Source organism: Canis aureus, chromosome 26 (genome assembly GCF_053574225.1).
Source record: "Canis aureus isolate CA01 chromosome 26, VMU_Caureus_v.1.0, whole genome shotgun sequence".
Taxonomy (NCBI): domain Eukaryota; kingdom Metazoa; phylum Chordata; class Mammalia; order Carnivora; family Canidae; genus Canis; species Canis aureus.
The window spans coordinates 27,574,148-27,595,719 of record NC_135636.1 but is presented as its reverse complement, the minus strand read 5'-3'; the positions used below and the strand labels follow the sequence as shown (position 1 = coordinate 27,595,719).

Sequence of the window (21,572 nt, the reverse complement as noted above, 5' to 3'; positions counted from 1 at the left end):
GAGCCCTGTGTCAGGCTTTCTGCACAGAATCTGCGTAGGCTCTCTCTTCCTCTGACCTGTCCCCCCATAAATATATCTTAATAAATAGAAAGGTTAATACAAATAATCAACAGACTTTGAAATCAGTACTCCATTGAACTTTTTTTTTTTTCGTAACTATCACCAAGTGGCCATAGGTCTGCCAGGCATGACCCCCTCCCCACATCTCTCAGAGGCAGATACAATCCTATCTGTCTCCAAGGAGGATCTTTGAGTCTGTTTGACTGTTTTTGTTGTTTTTTGTTTTTTGTTTTTGAGTCCTCATGACTGTTCCTGACTGCTCAGGAATTCCTTCTGGGGACTGCGCCAGAGAAGGAAAAACCAACAGAGCACAAGTGGCGACAAGTGGCTTCAGAGAACTTTCCAGCCATTTGTCTCCTATAAGGATAGATTGATATCTGGGCCTGAGACTATGTATCAGTTTAAGCCAGTTAACAAATTTTTGTCCTCTGTAGATAGGATTCAAATAGCCTCAAACATCTAGAGAAAGCAGTCACAGGCTGTTCATCTTAAAGAGTCAAGTGTAAAAGGAAGGGTACAAAACACTGTGGGTCTGTGCCCCATGAGAGCAACAAATTTTTGTCCTCTGTAGATAGGATTCAAACAGCCTCAAACATCTAGAGAAAGCAGTCACAGGCTGTTCACCTTAAAGAGTCAAGTGTAAAAGGAAGGGTACAAAACACTGTGGGTCTGTGCGCCATGAGAGCCTGACTTGCCCTGGACTCACCTCAGAGAACTTGCCATCACCAAACCACTGGACCCACCGCATGCCAGACATGGCCTGGCGCTTGGAGGTAGCCTTCCATGACACGACCATGGCAGGCCACCAGGAGAAGCCCTTGATCTTTCCCCATACGAGGTCCCCTATTCCAAACTCCTTCCCATCCTGGAAGAAAAACCACATGAAGGAATCCCAATGAGATGGATGGCCTGAACCAAGCAAGAAAAAAATCCTCCATACCCCAATGCCTCAGGGTTAAACTTGGGGCATTACTTTAACATAATAAAAACCATGAGTAAGGACACCTTGAATATAAGGGATCAGCTTGGTTTTTTGATAGAAATATGGGATTTTATGGGATTTGTAACATTTCACCTGTAACATTTAACTTAGTATCTGAGAGTGAACAATATAAACAAAAAACTCACAGGAAATAAGATCAAATAACATAACGACAATCACCTGGGTACTCCCACCACAAAGCCAAACAGGTCATTCCAAAAAGATTTAAAAGCAAAAAAGAAATTTTGGACATTTGAACACAAAAAGCTTGCCATAATATAGGAGATGCCCATGAAAAAACAAGTTGTTAACATAGAACTACAGTAAGTAGGAAAAGATTTCTAGGTGATACATACTTAACATACATACATACATTATACATACATATGCAAGAAAGCTGGAGTAAAGCAAGCACACCCAATTGGCTAATCATGAACAATACACAATATGGATTATGTAATACAGTGGATTATAGACATAAGTGAAGCAACTCTAGTTCCTAATAAAAATAGCTAGTCTACAACTGTATGTAACATATGATGAACAGAATCTTTTATAATAGTGACCCTTCCCCAAAAGGAGGAATACCCACTTCTTCCTTATTATTTAGCTGTTCCTAGTAGTACCTGATACTCCGCGCTGTCAGCATCTCTACCCTCTGCATCCACCTGCGGGGACTCCAAGCCCTCCTGCTGGCTGTCCTGGGCTAGGCGGGTATAGGGGGTGCTGCTGCTCTGGGGCACCACATCGTCATCTGTGAGGTCAATGGTGAGGTAGGGGCTGCCTGGGGATGGCCACGGTGTGCCTGCCAAGGATACTGTACGCCGCCTCAGGGACTGTGAACAGAAGGACACAGAACGTAAGCCACAGCAAACCAGCTAGGTGACCAGAGACTAGTGGAACCCCCCTAGTTGCTTCCCAGGCAAGCAGAAACAGTAGCGATGTTAAGTTGAATAGAACGGAGACCAGCAAAGATGGTTTTCCAGGAACGAAGAGTATCCCTCAAGTGGTGGGAAAAAGCAACTTTCATCAGAACAGCGGCAGAATTGAGGACAAAGGCAGAATAACGATGAGGGATGCCAAGCTGCTCCAAGCTCAGAGAAGGCCGCTGGTTTCCCTATATGCTTACTGTGTGCCCAGCCTTGCCACAGGAGTGGAGAATTGCAGTAACCACTGGGGTTGCCTCAAGACAGTTCAAAGAAGATACCAGGGAGACAAAACAGTTGAGTAGTTGGTAGTTTCCAGCTCATTCCCGAGGAGCAGGAACCCAGTCAGCAAGGAATTTGCAGATTCCCACCCGAATTCCATCCAGGATCAGGCCAGGAGAGAGGTCATCAGACTTAAGAGAGGCTTACCAGGCACCCAGGAGAGAAAGGAAAGGCAAGATCCTAAAAAGGTGATAAGAGTGAAGATCGGATGGAGGTTATACACCAGCTACTCTTGGTGGCACAGTGAGAGAGAGGTAGATCTTCCACTTAAGAGACTGGGGTTTATCTGGGGAACCAACCCTGGTAGCTGATAACTCCACGGGGGACTCATCCACGTGATTGCGGCCCTGCCGGCCTCGGGTGGCACGTAGGGAGGGCCTGTGCCTCTCCCGGCTGGAGGCACTGGTGTTATTTCGGGTTCGGACCTGGAAGCAAGAGAGGATAAGCACATGGCCTTTGGTGACAAGAGGCATAGGGTTTCAGACCAAGGGCCAAGAGAAGTAGACTTGAGAAATCACCTCCCATCAACAGAAGTGAATGAGGTGGTTAAGCTAGGGAAGAGCTCTGGATCAGCAATGGCCCCCCCCCAGAATCTCCCCAGGTAATGGGAGAAAGAGGTAGGGTGTCAGCAGAGCTGCCAACACTCGGCAGCAGATCCCATGCTATCTGTCAGCTGGCACCTGCAGATTGAAGGGAAAACTAAAATCCAAGTTAGCCCAAACCAAACATTTTTCCCCCAAAAGCATTGGGTTGCCTTCTTCTGGAAGGCACTGGATTATCAAGATAGAGGAGAAGCCCTTATGCTCCTTTCTCAAAATGACATGAACTTGGGGGTTGTGCATCTGTATTCAACTCCTGCACACAAGAATTACTGTTTATGGGGCATCTGGGTGGCTCAATCGGTTGAGCGGCTGACTTGGTTTCTCCGCTCAGGTCATGACCTCAGGGTCCTGGGATCAATCCCCAGGTAGGTAAGGCTCCGTGCTCAACTGGGAATTTGCTTCAGGATTCTCTCTCCCTCTGCCCCTCCCCCTATTAGCTTACTAGCACCTAAAATAATTCAATCTTAGGGAAAAATAGATTTTAAAAGACTTCCTGTTTAATCCTGGAATCTTCACTCATCTGTAAAAAGGTGCATCATATAATGCTAGGTGAGATTATAAAACTAGACCAGCAATGGTCAAGTGTCTGGCTGCTCATAGACGGGGTGACCACTAGCAAAGACTGCCTTCTCATTTCCTTGCTCTGTTAAGTCACAGAATCTACTTACAGAAAAACCAACTCCCAAAGGTGATTGACAATGGAATCATTCACCTAAAATGATCACTCTTGGGAACTTAAAGACAGGGGTGCCCAAAAAGAGCTGAAACCCTGCCTTGTGAAAGAAAGCCTTCATAATGGTAGTTCATTAACTTTGATGTCATTTTCCACTTTCAAAATGTTTTGGTAACGTCACTCTCCAAAGTTCCAAGGAGAAAGGATGCTCCAAGAGCTTTTTTCCATGCAAGCCTATGAATGCTTGGAAATGCCCTAGCCCAGGGATGGGGGACTTACTGCTGGGCTTTCAGACCGAGTCCTGGTTTCACGGAAGAGTTTGGGCATCACTGGGGTGTCAGAGCCATCCCCATCTTCCCCTTCACCATCTCCGTCACCCGTCAGATCCTTTACAAATGAAGCAAATATGAATGTTAAAAGAATGTCATTAAAAGATCAAGAATGAAGAGTTAAAAAAAAAAGAATGTAGAGTCAATCATATTGAAAAAATCATTCACATTGGCCCAAGTGACCTGAAAATATTTTTTCAACCACCACATTTTGTTCCAAAACAACTTAACAGCAGCTTACCATGAGGACCACAGATTCAAGATATGATTAAAAAATAAAACCCAAGTGGAATCAAAAATTCTACAATATGGTCTGGGTGCAATATGCATTGTCCAGACACCTGTATCCAGGGACGCCTGGGTGGCTCAGTGGTTGAGCAATCAGCCTTAGGCTCAGGGTGTGATCTTCGGGTCCTGGGATTGAGTCCCACATTGGGCTCCCCTCATGGAGCCTGCTTCTCCCTCTGCCTATGTCTCTGTCTCTCTGTGTCTCTCATGAGTAAATAAATTTCAAAAAAAAAAAAAAAAAAGACTCCTGTATCTATACCACATCAGATGGGTTTGGATATGCACAGCAGGGAGAGCTGGTCAATTTGCCCAATCAAGTGTCTGGAAGAAATCTAAGTAAGGCTCAAGGGAGATGCTTCTTGATATGATGACCAGGAAGAAATTGCATCAATTCTGTGTCAAGTCATGAAGAAACCCTAGTGCATATCCTAGGCCACACAGCAAAATCCAAAAAACTGGGGATAAAAACTAGAGCAGTGGTGAGCAGCCTGTGGCCCAGCTGGGGATTGGATTTTTCCCTTGCCAATCTTGTGGCCTTGAGCGAGTCCACGCTTCTATTTAAAACCATAACAGTACTTTCCTTGTAGCACAACAGGGTGATAATGAGAATAGACTAATGCATGCCTTGAACAAAGCCAAGCTCAGAGGGAAATGTTCAGAAAGGAGTTTCCATTCGCATTACTGGTAATGGTCCACCAGAACTCAAATAGCTGTCCTCAACACATGGTCTCAAATAGCCACAGCTTTTTCTCTCACCATCTGGGTGCCCACTGCTTGCTCTCCAGCAGAACAGAAGCTATGTGGATGGAGGTTTTCATTTGTCTGTAACTGGTGCCTATCACTGGTTCTTTGAAAAAAGTAACCATGGGCAGCCCCCGTGGCACAGTGGTTCGGTGTCACCTGCAGCCTGGGATGTGATCCTGGAGACCCAGGATCCAGTCCCATGTCGGGCTCCCTGCGTGGAGCCTGCTTCTCCCTCTGCCTGTGTCTCGCCTCTCTCTCACTCTCAGAGAGAGTGTGTGGGTCTCTATGAATAAGTAAATAAAATCTTTAAAAAATTTTTTTTGAAAAAAAATTGAAAAAGCTCTACTCTGATTAATAAGGATACAGTGGGGGATGCCTGGGTGGCTCAGTGGTTAAGCATCTGCCTTCAGTTCTGGGCGTGATCCAGGGATCCAAGGTCGAGTCCCACATCGGGTTCCCTACGAGCCTGCTTCTCCCTCTCCCTGTGTCTGTGTCTTTCTCTCTCTTTCCCCGTCTCTCATGAATAAATAAAATCTTAAAATTAAAAAAAAGGACCCAGTGGGCATAAATGATGTAAGGAATAAAAAAAACAAAATCATGGAAACCTTTAAACTGGAAAAAAAAAAACTGACCAAGTAGAAACCTTAACACATGCAGGAAAAGATATTGCAAAGATGGTTTAAAATCCCTAAAACGAACCAGGCAAGTATTTTCCATATTGAAAAGAGGCCACCTAACCATGGTACCAAAACCAAACACAAATATATTAGTAATATATTATAAGAAATAAAATCATATACCCATTTTATTCATCAATAGATGCTAAAAGTAAATTAAATTTGAAACATACCACAACCAAGTTGGGCTCATTCTAGGAATAAAAAAGACAGTTTACTACATTAGAAATTCATTAGTATAACTGATCACCCACTGAGAAAAAGAGAATTTCAAAAAATATGCTGGGGGAATCCCTGGATGGCCCAGCAGTTGAGCGCCTGCCTTTGGCCCAGAGCGAGATCCTGGAGACCCGGGATTGAGTCCCACATCGGGCTCCCTGCATGGAGCCTGCTTCGACCTCTGCCTGTGTCTCTGCCTCTCTCTATCTCTGTAAAATCTTAAAATATATATGCTGGGAAGCATTGAGTAAAAAACTTCATAATTTAATAAAATGAATATTTATGATTTGAATGACTTGGCACATAACAGAAAATGCCATCATACATGAATTTTTCAGAGCCCTGTGTGCTTACCATTCAAATTCATCTTTCAAAAAATATTTATTGGGTACTAGTTTAGATGAGCCTCAAGTTCCCCATTTAAAGTTCAAGGGAAAAAATAATAATAATAATAAAGTTCAAGGGAATTTCCCTGGAACCCTGAAAAGGGGGCAGTAGAGCACATACCTGAGTATAACTTAGCAGACTGGAAACCTCCCTCTTGGACAATCGTGAGCTTGATCTGCGGCCTGGAGAAAAAAGAACCAAAGTTTTGAAGATGGGGCAGTCTCCAGGCTGGATAGCAGTGTGCCTTCCCTTGCTGACCTGCTGTCCCCTAGAGTCTCCTCGAGGCTGTGGGCTGGGATCTCTCTAAACCCACTGGCATCCTCAGGGGTTAACTCCTAGCCCCTCAGGATCTATGGTCCTGTCAATCTATTCGTAAGGCACAGGGCACAGAGCTAAAAGGCACATCATCAGACAATTCTTTCCAGAATTGTAGCTACCAAACTACAATTAATGAACAATCCAGTGACAGCCATATCAGCCACATTTCAAGTTCTCACATGTGCTATGATAGCAAACAATGCAGAAAACACAACATTTTCGCCCTTGCTGAAAGTTCTATTGGACAGCACAGCTCCAGGGGATTTCAACAACAGGAGGAGACAATACAGGGGTTTCCAAAATAGCTGGGTTAAGAAAAATCTCAGTGGGCAGTTCCCCAGGTGATGTGATCCTGAACTGTCCAGGGGAGAGGAGGGAAAGGGAAGGATGGGAATGGAAACATGACCCCCACCCTCCCCAGTGGAGTATCTTCTTCCCACTTAATCACAAACCCAGCTGCAAGGGAAATGGGGTCCCACCTCAGAAGGGCCAAAGACCCCAGCCTATGCTGCAACCAACCCCATCATGGTGGAGTCTGACTAGGGTCATCACCTTGGGGCTACCTTAAAAGTCCCAGCGGAGGTGCTGTGGGAGGTGCTGTGGGCAGTCGGGGGGCCAGGGCCCATGGACAGGGATGAGAAGGGGGCTGGGCTCTGCCTACATCCATTTCCCTTCCCTGGGAGGTGTGGCGGAGCCTGTCAGAGACCAGACCCCTCTCCCCACAACCTGCCTTGAGCCTGCTGGGAGGCTCAAGTCCCAGCTGCTGTCTGCAGAGTCTGCCCCACCCCTCCTCCCCACTGGCCCGGCCACCTCTGATCTCCGGGGTGCTGATGGCCTCCAGGATGGGGGGTGAGGGTGCATCCTTGGAGTCAGATGACTGGTCGCTGCAGACCCCGTTAGTGATGATGGAGTCTTCCCTCCCGCTGGCGTCCTCCTCTCTGTTGAGCTGTCTGGTGTCTCCCTTCATTGTTTCCTGCAGGAGGGCCAGAATGGGTAGGGTAGCCGGGAAGCAGGGGCATAAGGGGGCGGCACAGCCCAATCCTCCGCCAATAGCTCTATGCCCTCAGGCCCAAAAAGGTCCCTTGACAGATTTTCCGGGGGATCCTCCTGCCCCAGGAACGCCCTCCAGGCTGCCCCACAGAGCCCACCCCCCCCCTCACCAAACTCGGAGGCTCAGGGCTTGGTTCCATGTGGCCAGGCGCCTGAAGACTCAGATACCAGCACCCAGGACAGAGGAGGGGGTTGGGCTGTGGTCTGAGGCTTAGGCTGTTCGGTGCAATTAGCCGGCCACTTCAAACAATGCCATTTAGGACCGCCTGCCCCTGCCTGCCCCTGCCTGCCTCCCGACAGCCTTGGTCCCCTCTGCCCCTGGCCCCCTCTCCCTGCCCAGCCTCCGCAGGGCCTCAGGAAGCCAGTGCATTATTTTCCCTCCTGACCCCTTTGTTTGCTCTCTCCCTTCCCTCAATCTCCAGGTCCTCTTCCCACCGCCCCCTCCTCCCCCACAGAACAGCTTCTCTCCTCTCCATGGCAGCGCAAGCCCCGCCCCACCCCAACCTCAGGGGCCCATTGGTCTGTTGGCCTGTCACTCACACCCCTCCTCTCTCACCAGCTGGGGCTCAGAGTCCCAAGTTCCCAAGGAGGGAAAGGATGTAGGAGCACAGGAAAGGGACCAGGGCAAGCTACCAAGGGCATGCTCCCCATCTGCTCCAGCCTCGCCCACCTCTGGGCCTTAGTGTCCCCACTGCTTCCACTACTGCTAACTGCATTATCACCAGGCTAGTCAGCTAAGAACAGCTCAGGTTGGGTGTTCACTGATGGGCTCTTGGGCTGTGGGATTTCGACCTGGCCTGCAACATATGTTGGCTGCAAGAACCTGCACATTTCTCTTCCTTATTCCTCCTAATGTGATCATGGGCTCATTCTACAGAAAAGGAAAATTGACACACAGCCTTGAGTCTCCAGGGTCAAAAAATGACATGTAAGAGGCCACGGCAAAAATAGAGCCTAGGTACAAGGAGAGGCCCACCAGACTCCCATTCCTTAGAGTGCCCCAAACTGCTCCAGAACTACGTGGTGCCACACCCTGGTGGTTCTGGACCCTGTCTTGGGAAGACTTTCACAGCAAAGGGTTGCCTATCACCACTGAGCACTCCCAGCCCCTCCACCCCATTCTGGGAATTCACCACTCTGTACCAGATGATCCACACTAGTAGCCTCCCGGGGTACCTTCTAGAAGCCAACTCCCGTGGTGATGTGGCATCATGTCCACCAGGGGGCGATGTGAGGCTCAGTCTAAACTTAAGGTAGCGCCCCCAGGTGGATATGTGAGGTCACCTGGGGTCCCAACTCCATCCTTTCCACCTGTCCATCCCCCAGGCCTGTGAGGGGGACAGCTAAACCTCTGCAACATTCCCCATAAGGTCCAGGGACCAGTACCTTTGCAAATAACCTGGGACCTGGTAAGAGCTACAAAATCTCACACATGGCCATAGGCCTACTCAGTCAAGACCAACATTTGCAAAAGATCCCTGGGGGATTATAATATGCAATCTAAAGCAGCACTGTTCTGGTTCTAAATGCATACTGATCCATAGCATAGTGTGCCATCTATCCCCATATGGCCCAGGTGTGCAGGTTCACACTTGTTGGTCTGTGTGGTCACACACCTCACCAGCTCCAGGGAAAAGAGGAATACCTGACCTAACCGATTTGCTGTTTCTCAGCCCCTCTCACTGCCCAGCCCTGACCCGGAAGAACAGGCTGGCTAACCAATGGCCAGTTTCTGTGAGGACAAGCAGCCACAAAAATCCCAGGATAACTGCTGGAGTGTGATTCAAAGTAATTATTAATTCCCAGTGTCTGGCTTAGGCCAAATAAGTGAACTAAGTAACCTGGGTGGCCTAACAGGGTGGGAGACTGGTCACAGGGTGAGAGACACTACATATCCACCACAGAAGCTTGGGAGAGAAAGTTCAGGGCTTCCAGCCAGGAGCTAGTAGTAAACAGGTCAGAGGCTGAAATGATCACATTTCCCACTCATCATGTAGGGCCCAGGATTCGCTCAGATAGCCCGTAACTTTGTCAGTCAGGAGCCCTCCTCCTAGACAGGCCCAAGTGAACAATGATTAACTACCCCAGGCCTTCTCCCAAGGCCTCAGCAGTGCCAACCTGGCCACCCGTCTACCAGCCAGATACGTGAGCAGAGCACCTTCTCAAAGCCAGATGGAAACGCTCGGGAAAATCCCCTAACTCTAGGAACTAGAGGCATGGACACTGGAGGAAGGTTCAGGCAAGGAAATCTAAGCATCCTGGGCTACCTGGGCAGCTAAAAAAACCCCTTCTAATTGCCTAATTCAATTTATGGGATTTCATACACAGCTCATTCTCTGTAGTCTTCATCACCCTGAGTTTGTGTTGACATTAACTTCCCTTGCTGACTTACTGCCACAACACAGACCAGCGTACAGAACCTGAGCCCACTTTAAGATACCCAGTGCAGTTCCTCTCCCCTGGACCAGACCACAATCTACCTTGATCCCACTTTACACACAGTGTGAATAAATAAAGCCAGCCTCCAGACATGGCTGCTGCTGCCAACCCCTCAGCCTGGAAGCCCTCCCCATCCATACCATATACCTCCCCGTCACTAAAAAGCATCTAGTTCAAATCAGGAAGGCTTCTTTCTCTCAAAAACACTTCTGCTCCAAAAAGAAACTGGCCCTCCTCACATAGGTACACAAATCCTCTCACCTAATGATACATTATTTTTCAATGCTTACTACTATATATCCAACAGTCTTCTGTGCCTTACCTGTATTAACTCATTTAATCTTTGTATGTAGCACATATGATCCCTATTTTACATGGACAAACGGAAGTACAAATAGGTTAAGGAACATAATACACTGGACCAGTATAGCTAATTAAAGTTGTTCAAGTCCAGGAAAAGCAAGAACACACTAACTTAACTACACACAGTTGACAACAGGAGGAAATGAGCTCCTGAAATTGGTGTGTAACAGTAGGAACAAATCACCCTCACCTCGCTTCCCACCAGTGCCTGTGATCATTCCAGCACTGGAAGATAAACTTAGCTGGGTTATCTTCCCTGAAAGAGGTGGCACCTTATTGACGGATTTTTCCAGAGCAGTTGCTTTGCCACTCCACTGTTTTAACTGTTCCTGAGTCCCTCCCATAAGCTAAAGGCAGCACAAACCACTCTTAATCCTCACCCGATCCTGAGGCAGGTCCTCTTATCAATCAGTTTTCAACCCGCTCAGATGAGTTAATTAAGTCACCCAACAAGGTGGCAGTGCCAAGACTCATGCCTAGGCAATCCAGGGCACGTGCCTTAACTGCCATGCCTGAGACGGGCAGCCAGAGAATTCTAGTTAAGAACAATGCATAACCCATCCCAGGGGCTATAGGAACTTTATGGCTCAGGGACATGATCCACCAGCTGAGTGTTTACCTTCACAAGAGGTGATGGTCTAACCTTGTGATGTGAGGTGAACTATGACCCTTTCCCAGAGGCTGGGGTCCAGCATGTGATTTAGGGGCAGGCAGCAGTGTGGGATGGGCTCAGCCACAAGTTTCTCCCTGTGAGGCTTTGCCTCATTAGTGCAGGGTGCCTGTGTCCCAACTGAACCAGGTCAGACGTGTCCAAATGCAATGTGGCAGACAGAAGGATGGGTGGCACCCCCAATTAGACTCAGGGAGGAGGCACAGGAACTTGCCCCCCTCACACCAACCCAGCTATAAAGCTGAGAAGTGATGTCATTCATTTCCTCCAGGCTGGCACCAGCAGCAGAGCTATTTCACAGCTCCTTGTAAATATTAATTGTTAATTAAATGCACAATACAGAAAGGGGATAAAGGACATGATGGAAGTGGGTGGAAGGCACATGGGCATCCCTGACCTTCCCTGAATCCCCCAGGCCTTAGAGATTTGGTACAATACAAAAGGAGATTGAAAGATCTTCCCACCTCCCCTTCTTAATAAAGCCCTTCTTGTGGAAGGGAAATCTAGACTACTGAACCCTCCCCATTTCAACTGCTCAAGTCTTTCTTTTCTTTTATAATGAATTTATTTTTTATTGGTGTTGAATTTATGCTCAAGTCTTTTTTAGCTGTTCTATTGTCCAAAATTTGAAAATAGTTGAGATGGAGTAATTACTATGTATCTCATTCAAAAGAGAGAGAGAGCTTACTCTTAGGATCCCCCATTTTGTATATGAGTAAACTGAAGCTCAGAGGAAGCCGATGGGCAGATCCCTTGTCCAGGCCTGCACAGTAACTAAGTGATGTACATTTAGGCCTAATCCACAAGCCAGATCTTAAAGGCATTTTCAAACTAATATGCTAAGTGCAGTTATAAAAGTGAAGGCTAGGAAGGGACAGTTCACCCGGATGAGCAAAGAGAAGGGGTGGTATCCAGATAGTGGAAACAGTAAGTACAAAGGTTAGGGGGCTGGAAAGAGGCTGCCTACCTGGCTGGTGGCAGAGCACCAGGTCCCAGAGTTCAGGGCCTTTTGCCCGATCTTTAGGAATCTTTGCTAAATTCCAGAGACAGCCAGATTCACAGGAAAGCTGGAATGAGAGCCCTCCATGGGCAGCCAGGGTGGCTCAGCGGTTGAGCACCGCCTTCAGCCAGGGCGCGATCCTGGAGACCCCGGATGAGACCCACATCCGGCTCTCCGCATGGAGCCTGCTTCTCCCTCTGCCTGTGTCTCTGCCTCTCTCTGTGAGTCTCTCATGAATAAATAAAATCTTAAAGAAAAAGAAAAAAAGAAAAAGAAAAAGCTCTCCATGTCTTCCTCAAACCCAAGTCATAGCATTTGTGAATTAAGAACCCTACCTCATTCCCTGGGTGGTTGGTGCTAGGGATCCCAAAGTACAGAACAAAACCCTAAAAACCTGGAGCATCCACATTTTCATGTGCCATCTTGCCAGACTTCTCAGTTCTGCCTCACAAAGGGAAGTGATTCAGAAAGTGTGTGGGGGATTGCTCAGTGGCCCTAGGCCATGGCTACCTGCACCACTCTGTCCTTGTTCAGTGAATAACTGGGTTCTGCGATATCTATCAGAATTTTCAAAACAATTGATCCAAGCTGGGATAAGTGCAAGATACTGGCTATAGGAACTTGTTCCATGCACCATTGTTCCTATTAGTAAAATACTAATAAACACCTAGACATTCCTAGTGTATTGAAATTGTACCCTTTATAGATAATTCATAGAAAAAGAAAAGGCTGGGGCGCCCACCTGCCTCCATTAGTGGAGCGTGTGACTCTTGATCTCAGGGTTGTGAGTCTGAGACCCACTTTGGGTGTAGACTGCTAAAAAATAAAATCTTAAAAAATAATAAAAGAAAAACCAGGAATTTACAGAAAGATCTGCAAAGGCACAGGAATTTAAACTGAAGTTTAGAGTAAAGCTTTTTGCCCAATAAACAAATGGAAGCAATGAGCCCGCTTCCCCTATAGTTATTTGGGTAACTCTTGGAAGGGTGTGCAAATATGCAGAGGAAGACACTGGTAACTCAGACAATGATGGGTGGGGCAGAACAAGGAGCTGAGGATTCTGGACAACTGGGTGGCTCAGAGGTTGAGCATCTACCTTTGGCTCAGGGCGTGAGGCCAGTATCCAGGATCCAGGATAGAGTCCTGCATCGGGCTCCTTGTGGGAAGACTGCTTCTCCCTCTGCCTGTGTCTCTACCTTTCTGGGTATGTTCCTCTCGTGAATAAATAAAATCTTTAGGGATCCCTGGGTGGTGCAGCGGTTTGGCGCCTGCCTTTGGCCCAGGGCGTGATCCTGGAGACCTGGGATCAAGTCCCAGGTCGGGCTCCCGGTGCCTGGAGCCTGCTTCTCCCTCTGCCTGTGTCTCTGTCTCTCTCTCTCTCTATGAATAAATAAATAAAATCTTTTAAAATAAATAAATAAATAGATAGATAGATCGATCGATCGAATGATCGATCAAAAAGAATCTGAGGATTCTAAGAGCTGCCATACTGGGCAGCCCTGGTGGCGCAGCGGGCACACTGGGGTGTGATTCTGGAGACCTGGGATTGAGTCCCATGTCAGGCTGCCTGCATGGAGCCTGCTTCTCCCTCTGCCTATGTCTCTGCCTCTCTCTCTGTGTCTCTATGAATGCATAAATAAAATATTATTATTATTATTATTAATAGCTGCCATACTTACTCCTGTGGCCAGTGTCCCTTAGCAAAGCTGGAGTCGATCAGCCCTCTGCCCTCTCCCCTAGAGGGTAAGGGAAGAGAGACCATTTTCTGTTTAGCCAGTCTTGGTGCTGCCCCTCATGGCAGGGGATTCCTGTTGTTACAGCCAGGCCTTTTTTTATTTTTTTACTTATTTATTTTTTACAGCCAGTGCCTTAAACCTCAACTCTCTACATAGGGAAGCAGTGGAGACAGATTCATCCTTTAAGATGGCAAACCTACAGTATGATTGAAAATGCCAAGTGTCCATATCGTGTTACATAGGATTCTAGTGCTAGGAATCGACCCCAGTTGGTAAAGCTCTTAACAACTACATGCAAGGATGATCACTGCTATCCTGCTTATCATGGCAAAAGATGCAAACAAATGACCATCAAAAGAAACTGGCTAAATCCCATGCAGCCATACTTCAGGATCCTGGTTGAGAAGTGGTGAATGAGGTATGGACTAGGGAGATGAAGCTGTCTTCAAGTGAAAGTCTGTACAATAACACAATCTCAGTTGTTAATATGTTAAAATAGGCATTAAGCCAGGTTTCTCCAGCAGTTCTTTCAAACTGTAAAGTCAGTTCTCTCAGGAGCATAGCTTGTGAGTCAACTATGACAAGCCCATTTACGTTTACAGTCAGAAGCTGTTCAAGAAGCATTTCCTCCTTTGAAAATAGCCATTCAAGGACAGCCCTGGTGGCACAGTGGTTTAGCGCCACCAGCAACCCAGGGCGTGATCCTGGAGACCCTGGATGGAGTCCCACATCAGGCTCTCTGCATGGAGCCTGCTTCTCCCTCTGCCTGGGTCTCTGCTACTCTTTCTGCATCTCTATGAATAGATAAATAAAATCTTTAAAAAACAAAATAGCCATTCAAGTTTTGTCAACCTAAAGTTACTTGCAGAGGCGCCTGGGTGAAGCACCTGCCTTTGGATCCCAGGGTCCTGGGGTTGAGTCCTGTGTCAGGCTCCATCCTTAGCAGGGAGTCTGCTTCTTCTTATCCCTCTCCATCTCCCTCTTCTTCTTCCTCTCTGTGCCCCTCCCTCTGCTTGCTCTCTCTCTGTCTCAAAATCTTTTTTATTTTTAAGATTTTATTTATTTATTCATGAAACAAACACAGAGAGAGAGAGAGAGAAAGCACAGAGACACAGGCAGAGGGAGAAGCAGGATCCATGCAGGGATCCCGACTTGGGACTCAATCCCCAGTCTCCAGGATCAGGCCCTGGGCCGAAGGCGATGCTAAGGACACTAAAGCACTGAGCCACCCGGGCTGCCCTCAAAATCTTTTTTTTTTTTTTTAATTTTATTTGTTTATTAATTAAAGACAGAAAGCACAGACACACAGGCAGAGGGAGAAGCAAGATCCATGCAGGGAGCCTGCCGTAGGGCTCGATCCCGGATCTCCAGGATCAGGCCCTGGGCCGAAGGCAACACTAACGACGTTAAACCACTAAGCCACCTGGGCCGCCCTCAAAATCTTAAAAAAAAAATGGGGGCACCTGGGTAGGATCAGTTGGTTAGGGGTCTACCTTTGGCTGAGGTCATGACCCCAGGATCCCTGCTGGATAGGGAGCCTGCTTTTCCCTCTCTCTCTGCCACTACCCCCATTTGTACTCTCTCAAAGAAATAAAATTTTTATAGGGACGGACCCCTGGGTGGCTCAGTTGTTGAGCATCTGCCTTTGGCTCAGAGCATGATCCCGGAGTCTGGGGATCAATTCCCACGTCGGGCTCCCTGCATGGAGCCTGCTTCTCCCTCTGCCTATGTCTCTGCCTCTCTTTTTGTCTCTCGTGAAATAAAAATCTTTAGAAAAAAATTTAAAAATATTTTGTAAATAGATACTTGTATATGGTAAGAGGTAGGGATCTCATTTTCTCCCTATAAGGAAAGCCAAACACTTAATGAAGACTATGTCCAAACTCCACTCGTTTTATAAAATTCTCCTATATATGTAAAATGCTTCTGGGTACTCTTTTCCTTTTGGTATTTATCCCTTAGCACCACTTTTAATCATCATAGTTCTAGCATAAGTAAGTATTCATCTATCCTTACTTTAAAGTTTCATCAATTTTCTTCTTAAAGGTCTTGAACATCCCTTAGTTCACACCTTTTCTCATTTCTGGTTCCCTCTTCTAGCCCCCAGATTTTCCTAGGGAGTTAACTCTGCATTCAAATAAATTTAGAGGGCAGCCCAGTGGCCCAGCGGTTTAGTGCCACCTTCAGCCCAGGGCCTGATCCTGGAGACCCGGGTTTAAGTCCCACGTTGGGCTCCCTGCATGGAGCCTGTTTCTCCCTTTGCCTGTGTCTCTGCCTCTCTCTATTTCTCATGAATAAATAAACAAAACCTTTTAAAAATAAATAAATAAATAAATTTAGATAGCATTTATATTTGATTCAAGATGAGAGGATTTACAGGTTACCTCCACCATAATCAGAAACTCCTTTTTTAAACTTATTTTTTAATAGAAAAAAATGGGGAGTGCCTGGGTGGCTAAATTGCCTGGATGTCTGCCTTTGCTTCAGGTCATGATTCCAGGGTCATGGGACAGAGACCTGTATCAGGCTCCCTACTGGGAGGGCTGCTGGGTTGGGAATCTGCTTCTCCCTCTGCCTCTCCACTGGCTGGTGCTCTCTTGTTCTCAAATAAAATCTTCAAACAAAAAGACAAATTTTGTGGAGCACCTGGCTGGCTTAGGCAGAAGAACATGTGGCTCTTGATCTCAGGGTTGAGTGAGCCCTACATTGGGTGTACAGATCACTTAAATAGCAAGTAGGATAAATGGGTGTACAGATCACTTAAATAGCAAGTAGGATAAATGGGTAAAAAAGTAGGATAAATCGGTTTGAAAGGTACAAACTCCTGGTTATAAGATAGGTAAATCCTAAGGAGGTAATGTACAACATGGTGACTGAACTATTGTATATTTTGGAAGTTGCAGACCGCAGATCTTAAAAGTTCTCATGTCAAGAAATAAATTGTAACTAGGTGTTACCTATAAAAATAAAGAAATTGCACCCTGAAATTAGCTTTTTAAAAGAGCTACTATCTCCCATAAACCACTTTTTTAAAAACTAGCTATAATTGGGCAGCCCAGGTGGCTCAGCGGTTTAGCACCGCTTTCAGCCAAGGGCATGATCCTGGAGACCCGGGATCGAGTCCCACGTCGGGCTCCCTGCATGGAGCCTGCTTCTCCCTCTGCCTGTGTCTCTGCCTCTCTCTATGTCTCTCGTGAATAAATAAAATCTTTAAAAAAAAAAAAACTAGCTATAATTACCTGGTATGGGTTGGAGTCTGCCCATCTCAACAGGATGATGAAGCAAGTCTGCAGACAAAGTAGTCGGCACAAGCAGATCCTCTGGAGTGTCTTAACCCAACAGGTCTATACATCCTGCCACTTCTGTGGGTCCAAGTCAGGTGGGAACAAATGTCTCCAAGAAATATAACAGCATTTCAATCCACATTCTACTCCTTGCTTAGATGCATGGCCTTAGATAATGGCAACAATCCTATCTAATACTGAGCAACTACTCTGTACTCTGCTTATAGCTTAACATATAACATCCTAGGACACATCAGGACACTGGCAAAGGCCACTCTTACCCATGCATCAGAAAGGACTTCCCGCTATGCTTTCTTTAGGAGCCATGCTCAGCACAGAGAATCCCGGGCAGACAAAGGCCAGACAGCCTGTGCTCATGGAGCTGCCAGCTGGTTTAGGAGGGTGATAGAGAAAAAGCTAGGTGAAAGACAACAACAAGGTTAGTTTATCCCAAAAGCTAAATTGCTCTTCCACTATAGAGACCCTTTTGCCAGGAGTTCAATAGGACAGTATTTTGCCATGTTACTGTGCACATTTGTTCAGAATTTTCTGAACCCTATCATCCAGTTGTTGTACACTGTCTCCCACATAACCCAGGACCCAGAAAATCCCTGCCACAGCACCTGACCTTTCAGGCATCTAGCCTGAAGACTTCATTTTTTTTCTTTTAAGATTTTATTTATTTGTGAGACACACACAGAGAAAGAGAGGCAGAGACAGAAGCAGAGGGAGAAGCAGGCTCCATGCAGGCAGCCTGACATGGGACTTGATCCTCCATCCTGGGACTCCAGGATCACACCCTGGGCTGAAGGCAGGTGCTAAACCGCTGAGCCACCCAGGCATCCCTAACCGCATTTCTTATCACAGCCCAGGTAAGTAGGCTTCCTTCTGCCACGCACCCCTTCAAGGTCTCCAGGTTGTAGAGCCACAGCTATAGAACTCAGGCAGACCAATGCCTTAGTCAAGCTATACAGCACTCATTCATGGAGCCAGGATGCCAGCAGCCAGTACTGCGCTGGCAGGAATACCAGCCAACCAAAAGGGCACCATCCCTTTCCAGGAGCTGGAGACCTGTGTTTCAGCCCCAGCTGTGGCCCAAGCAGGTCCACTTGCAACAGCAAACAAATGCTGCTTCGAAAGAGACTCAATTAACCTCAGAAGGTGGGGCTACAGAGTAGACAGGAAAGAACAGGTTAGTCTCTTCTAGAGGCCCCCACTCCTGTGTTGCAGTCTGGCTAGAGGAGGATACCTGCCTGATCCTGCAAACTCTCCAGTACCCTTTCCCTGCAGCCAGGCCTCTACCTCCCAGGCAGGACACTGGAAGATCCCCCTGCTCTAGGGAATAAGACAGACCCAAATGTAGAGAACATCCTTCAGCTTTAGCGAGGCTCAAAGTATGAGTCGCTATCCCACAAAGAAAAGTTCCAGTTCAATACCCAAAGTTTTTTTTTTTTTTAAGATTTATTTATTTATTCATGAGAAACACACACACACAGAGGTAGAGACACAGGCAGAGGGAGAAGCAGGCTCCATGTAAAGAGCCCGATGTGGGACTCAATCCTGGGTCTTCAGGATCACACCCCGGGCTGCAGGCAGTGCTAAACCGCTGCACCACCGGGGCTGCCCAATACCCAGAGTTTTGATGCTTCTTCTCAATCATGAAGATCATGTTCAAAACTATTTAAAATGAAAACAGTAAAAAACAAAACAAAACAAAAAAAAACACCCTCAGAAATATTGGTTTGAGCACTAAACAAAAATAGCCTCACGTAGATGTATCAAAAAAAAAAAAAAAAAAAAAAAACAAGAGGAGGACACAATTGCACATAGAATTTCTGGGACAAGAACTCTTCAAAACCAACAAGGGACACCTGGGTGGCTCAGCAGTTGAGCATCTGCCTTTGGCTCAGGAGGTGATCCTGTGATCCTGGAGTTTTGTTTTTTTTTTTATTCATGAGAGACAGAGAGAGTCCCACATCAGGCTCCCTGAATGGAGCCTGCTTCTCCCTCTGCCTGTTTCTCTGCCTCTCTATTTCTCATGAGTAAATTAATTTTAAAAATCTTTATTAAAAAAAAAAAAAACCTTGACCCACAGATGACTCTCAAACCCATCAATTCTCAATTGTGGAAATCCATTTCTAATCTCCTTCCAGTCTTACAATGGCTACCATTGTCTCCCATACATTTCCAAGACTACAAAGACAATTTAAAAAAAAAAAGAATTTTGGGGGCGCTTGGGTGGCTCAGTCAGTTAAGTGTGACTGCAGCTCAGGTCATGATCTCAGGGTCGTGGGATCAACCTCTGCATCAGGCTCTATACTCAAGAGTATGCTTTTCTCCTTCCCTCTTGCCCCTCTCCCCTCTTGTGCTCTTGCTCAAATAAAATCTTTTTAAAAATAAATAAGATGATTTACTGAAAATTTTTGAGTTTGATCCCTGAGACCAAACTAAAGCTTAAAAGAAAGAGAAAGTAGAGGTCAGGCAGGGGTTTGCACTAAGGCAGAGCCATAGATGGTAAGGTTTTAATGAATGAAAATCTCTTCAAGGGGAAGTGAGAAACAACTTTGATCAGGCAAGCTGGTAAAAAAAATAACAGAAGTCAATGGTGGCAGATTCCAGAGGATCTCTTCCCACTGCTCTACAGCTGCTTGAGAAGCCAGGCCCAGGGGTGACCACAATGCTCTCTAAGGAGTGACCACAATGCTCTCAAAGGACTTCACCAACTGAGTCACCTTTCCTTGCCACACTACTCCCCTTGGGTTCCGGTCCCTTTTCTTAGAAAGGCCTCCTCCTCCTGTCTACATAGAAATGGAGGCCCCAAACTGAAAGCAAAACATTACCTTGCGACAGTGAAATTGCAGGTGATAACTAGTTTCTTCTTGGCATCTGAAGATGGTAAATTTGATTTTGCCTTACATCAAACATTTTTTTGAAAAAAAATTTTTTTTGAATGACATTTCTTGAAATATTTCAATTCCCTACACAAAAATAAATGGCCATCCTCATTCTTTGCTTATTCCCTGGAAAAAACTCAGGAATGGTAACTGGGATTGTGTTTTGCTCAGGAAGTAAATAACCACTTGCCAATATTTTAGTGTTTAGTTTATAACATGCAAAATTAGTTTTTAATGTGTGTGTCTTTTAAATAATCTCTACACCCAACATGGGGTTTGAACTCAACCTGAGATCAAGAGTCCCATGCTCCAAGGCAGCCCGGGTGGCTCAGCGGTTTAACGCCTGCCTTCAGCCCAGGGCCTGATCCTGTAAACCTGGGATTGAGTCCCAGGTCGGGCTCCCTGCATGGAGCCTGTTTCTCCCTCTGCCTGGGTCTCTGCCCCTCTCCTCTGTGTATTCTCATGAATAATATCTGAGAAAAGAAAAAAAAAAGTCCCCGCTCTTCCCCATAACATGCAACATTTACTGAATTTTTTAATCTATACCAACTCTACTGACATAAACCCCCCCTGCAATTGGCCAATCATCATTGGCCTATTGTACAAATGGAGCAACTGAGGATCAAGCCAGTGATTTATAAATGGAGTGAGGGATCCCTGGGTGGCGCAGCGGTTTGGCGCCTGCCTTTGGCCCAGGGCGCGGTCGTGGAGACCCGGGATCGAGTGCCACGTCGGGCTCTCGGTGCATGGGGCCTGCTTCTCCCTCTGCCTGTGTCTCTGCCTCTCTCTGTGTGTGACTATCATAAATAAATAAAAATTTAAAAAAAATAAATAAATAAATGGAGTGAATTAAGTATGTAAATCCAGGCTTGATTCTTTTTTTTTTTTTTTTTTCCAGGCTTGATTCTAATGCCCAAGCCCCTTTTTTTGCCTCAGACGGTAATATAACCCAGTGGATAACAAGTTCTTTACAATCCAGTTGACCCTAAACAATAGGGATTTTATTTTATTTTATTTTATTTTACAATAGGGATTTTAACTACAGGTGTCTTAGATGTTGATTTTTTTCTTAAAGATTTTATTTATTAAAAAAATAAAAAATAAAAGATTTTATTTATTTATTCATGAGACACACAGTGAGAGAAAGAGGCAGAGACACAGGCAGAGGGAGAAGCAGGCTCCATGCAGGGAGCCTGACATGGGACTCGATCCCTGGTCTCCAAGATCAGGCCCCGGGCTGAAGGCGGCGCTAAACTGCTGAGCCACCTGGGCTGCCCCTAGATGTTGATTTTTTAACAAATATATTGAATATTTTGGAGACTTGCAACAATTTGAAAAAACTCAGATGTTCTATATAGCCTAGAAATACCAAAAGAAAATTTGGTATTATTATAAATTGGTATTATAAAATAAAATAATATAAATTGGTATTATTATAAAAAGGTTAGGTATTCTTAGAATAAATCATAGAATACATAGAACATGCACAATGTTAATAGGCTGTTTATCTTATCTTTAAGGTTTCTTTTTTTTTAATATATTATTTATTCATGAGAGACACAGAGAGAGTGGCAGAGGTGGCAGAGGGAGAAGCAGGCTCCCTGCAGGGAGCCCGATGCCAGACTGGATCCCAGGACCCTGGGATCACA

General features: G+C 46.0%; 1 protein-coding gene across 12 annotated transcripts in view; it reads right to left on the bottom strand.

Moving 5' to 3' along the window:
* Positions 1–21,572, bottom strand: part of DNMT3B (DNA methyltransferase 3 beta) — a 44,605-nt gene that overhangs the window by 19,424 nt on the left and 3,609 nt on the right. For 5 of the 12 annotated variants that reach the window (XR_013365154.1, XM_077872720.1, XM_077872727.1 and 2 more), the window contains exons 1-7: positions 10,720–10,872; positions 7,298–7,460; positions 6,290–6,351; positions 3,805–3,912; positions 2,550–2,675; positions 1,669–1,878; positions 767–925 (exon numbers count right to left, since the gene is read on the bottom strand). Coding sequence is in view for 11 of the 12 variants with exons in the window: in XM_077872720.1 (XP_077728846.1) it covers positions 767–925; positions 1,669–1,878; positions 2,550–2,675; positions 3,805–3,912; positions 6,290–6,351; positions 7,298–7,454 (822 nt within the window). In the remaining variant the exon portion in view is untranslated. Of the gene's footprint in view, positions 1–766; positions 926–1,668; positions 1,879–2,549; positions 2,676–3,804; positions 3,913–6,289; positions 6,352–7,297; positions 7,461–10,719; positions 10,873–16,984; positions 17,108–17,310; positions 17,456–21,572 lie in introns of those variants that run through there. The other 7 variants (XM_077872725.1, XM_077872726.1, XM_077872731.1 and 4 more) reach the window with 4 other exon arrangements.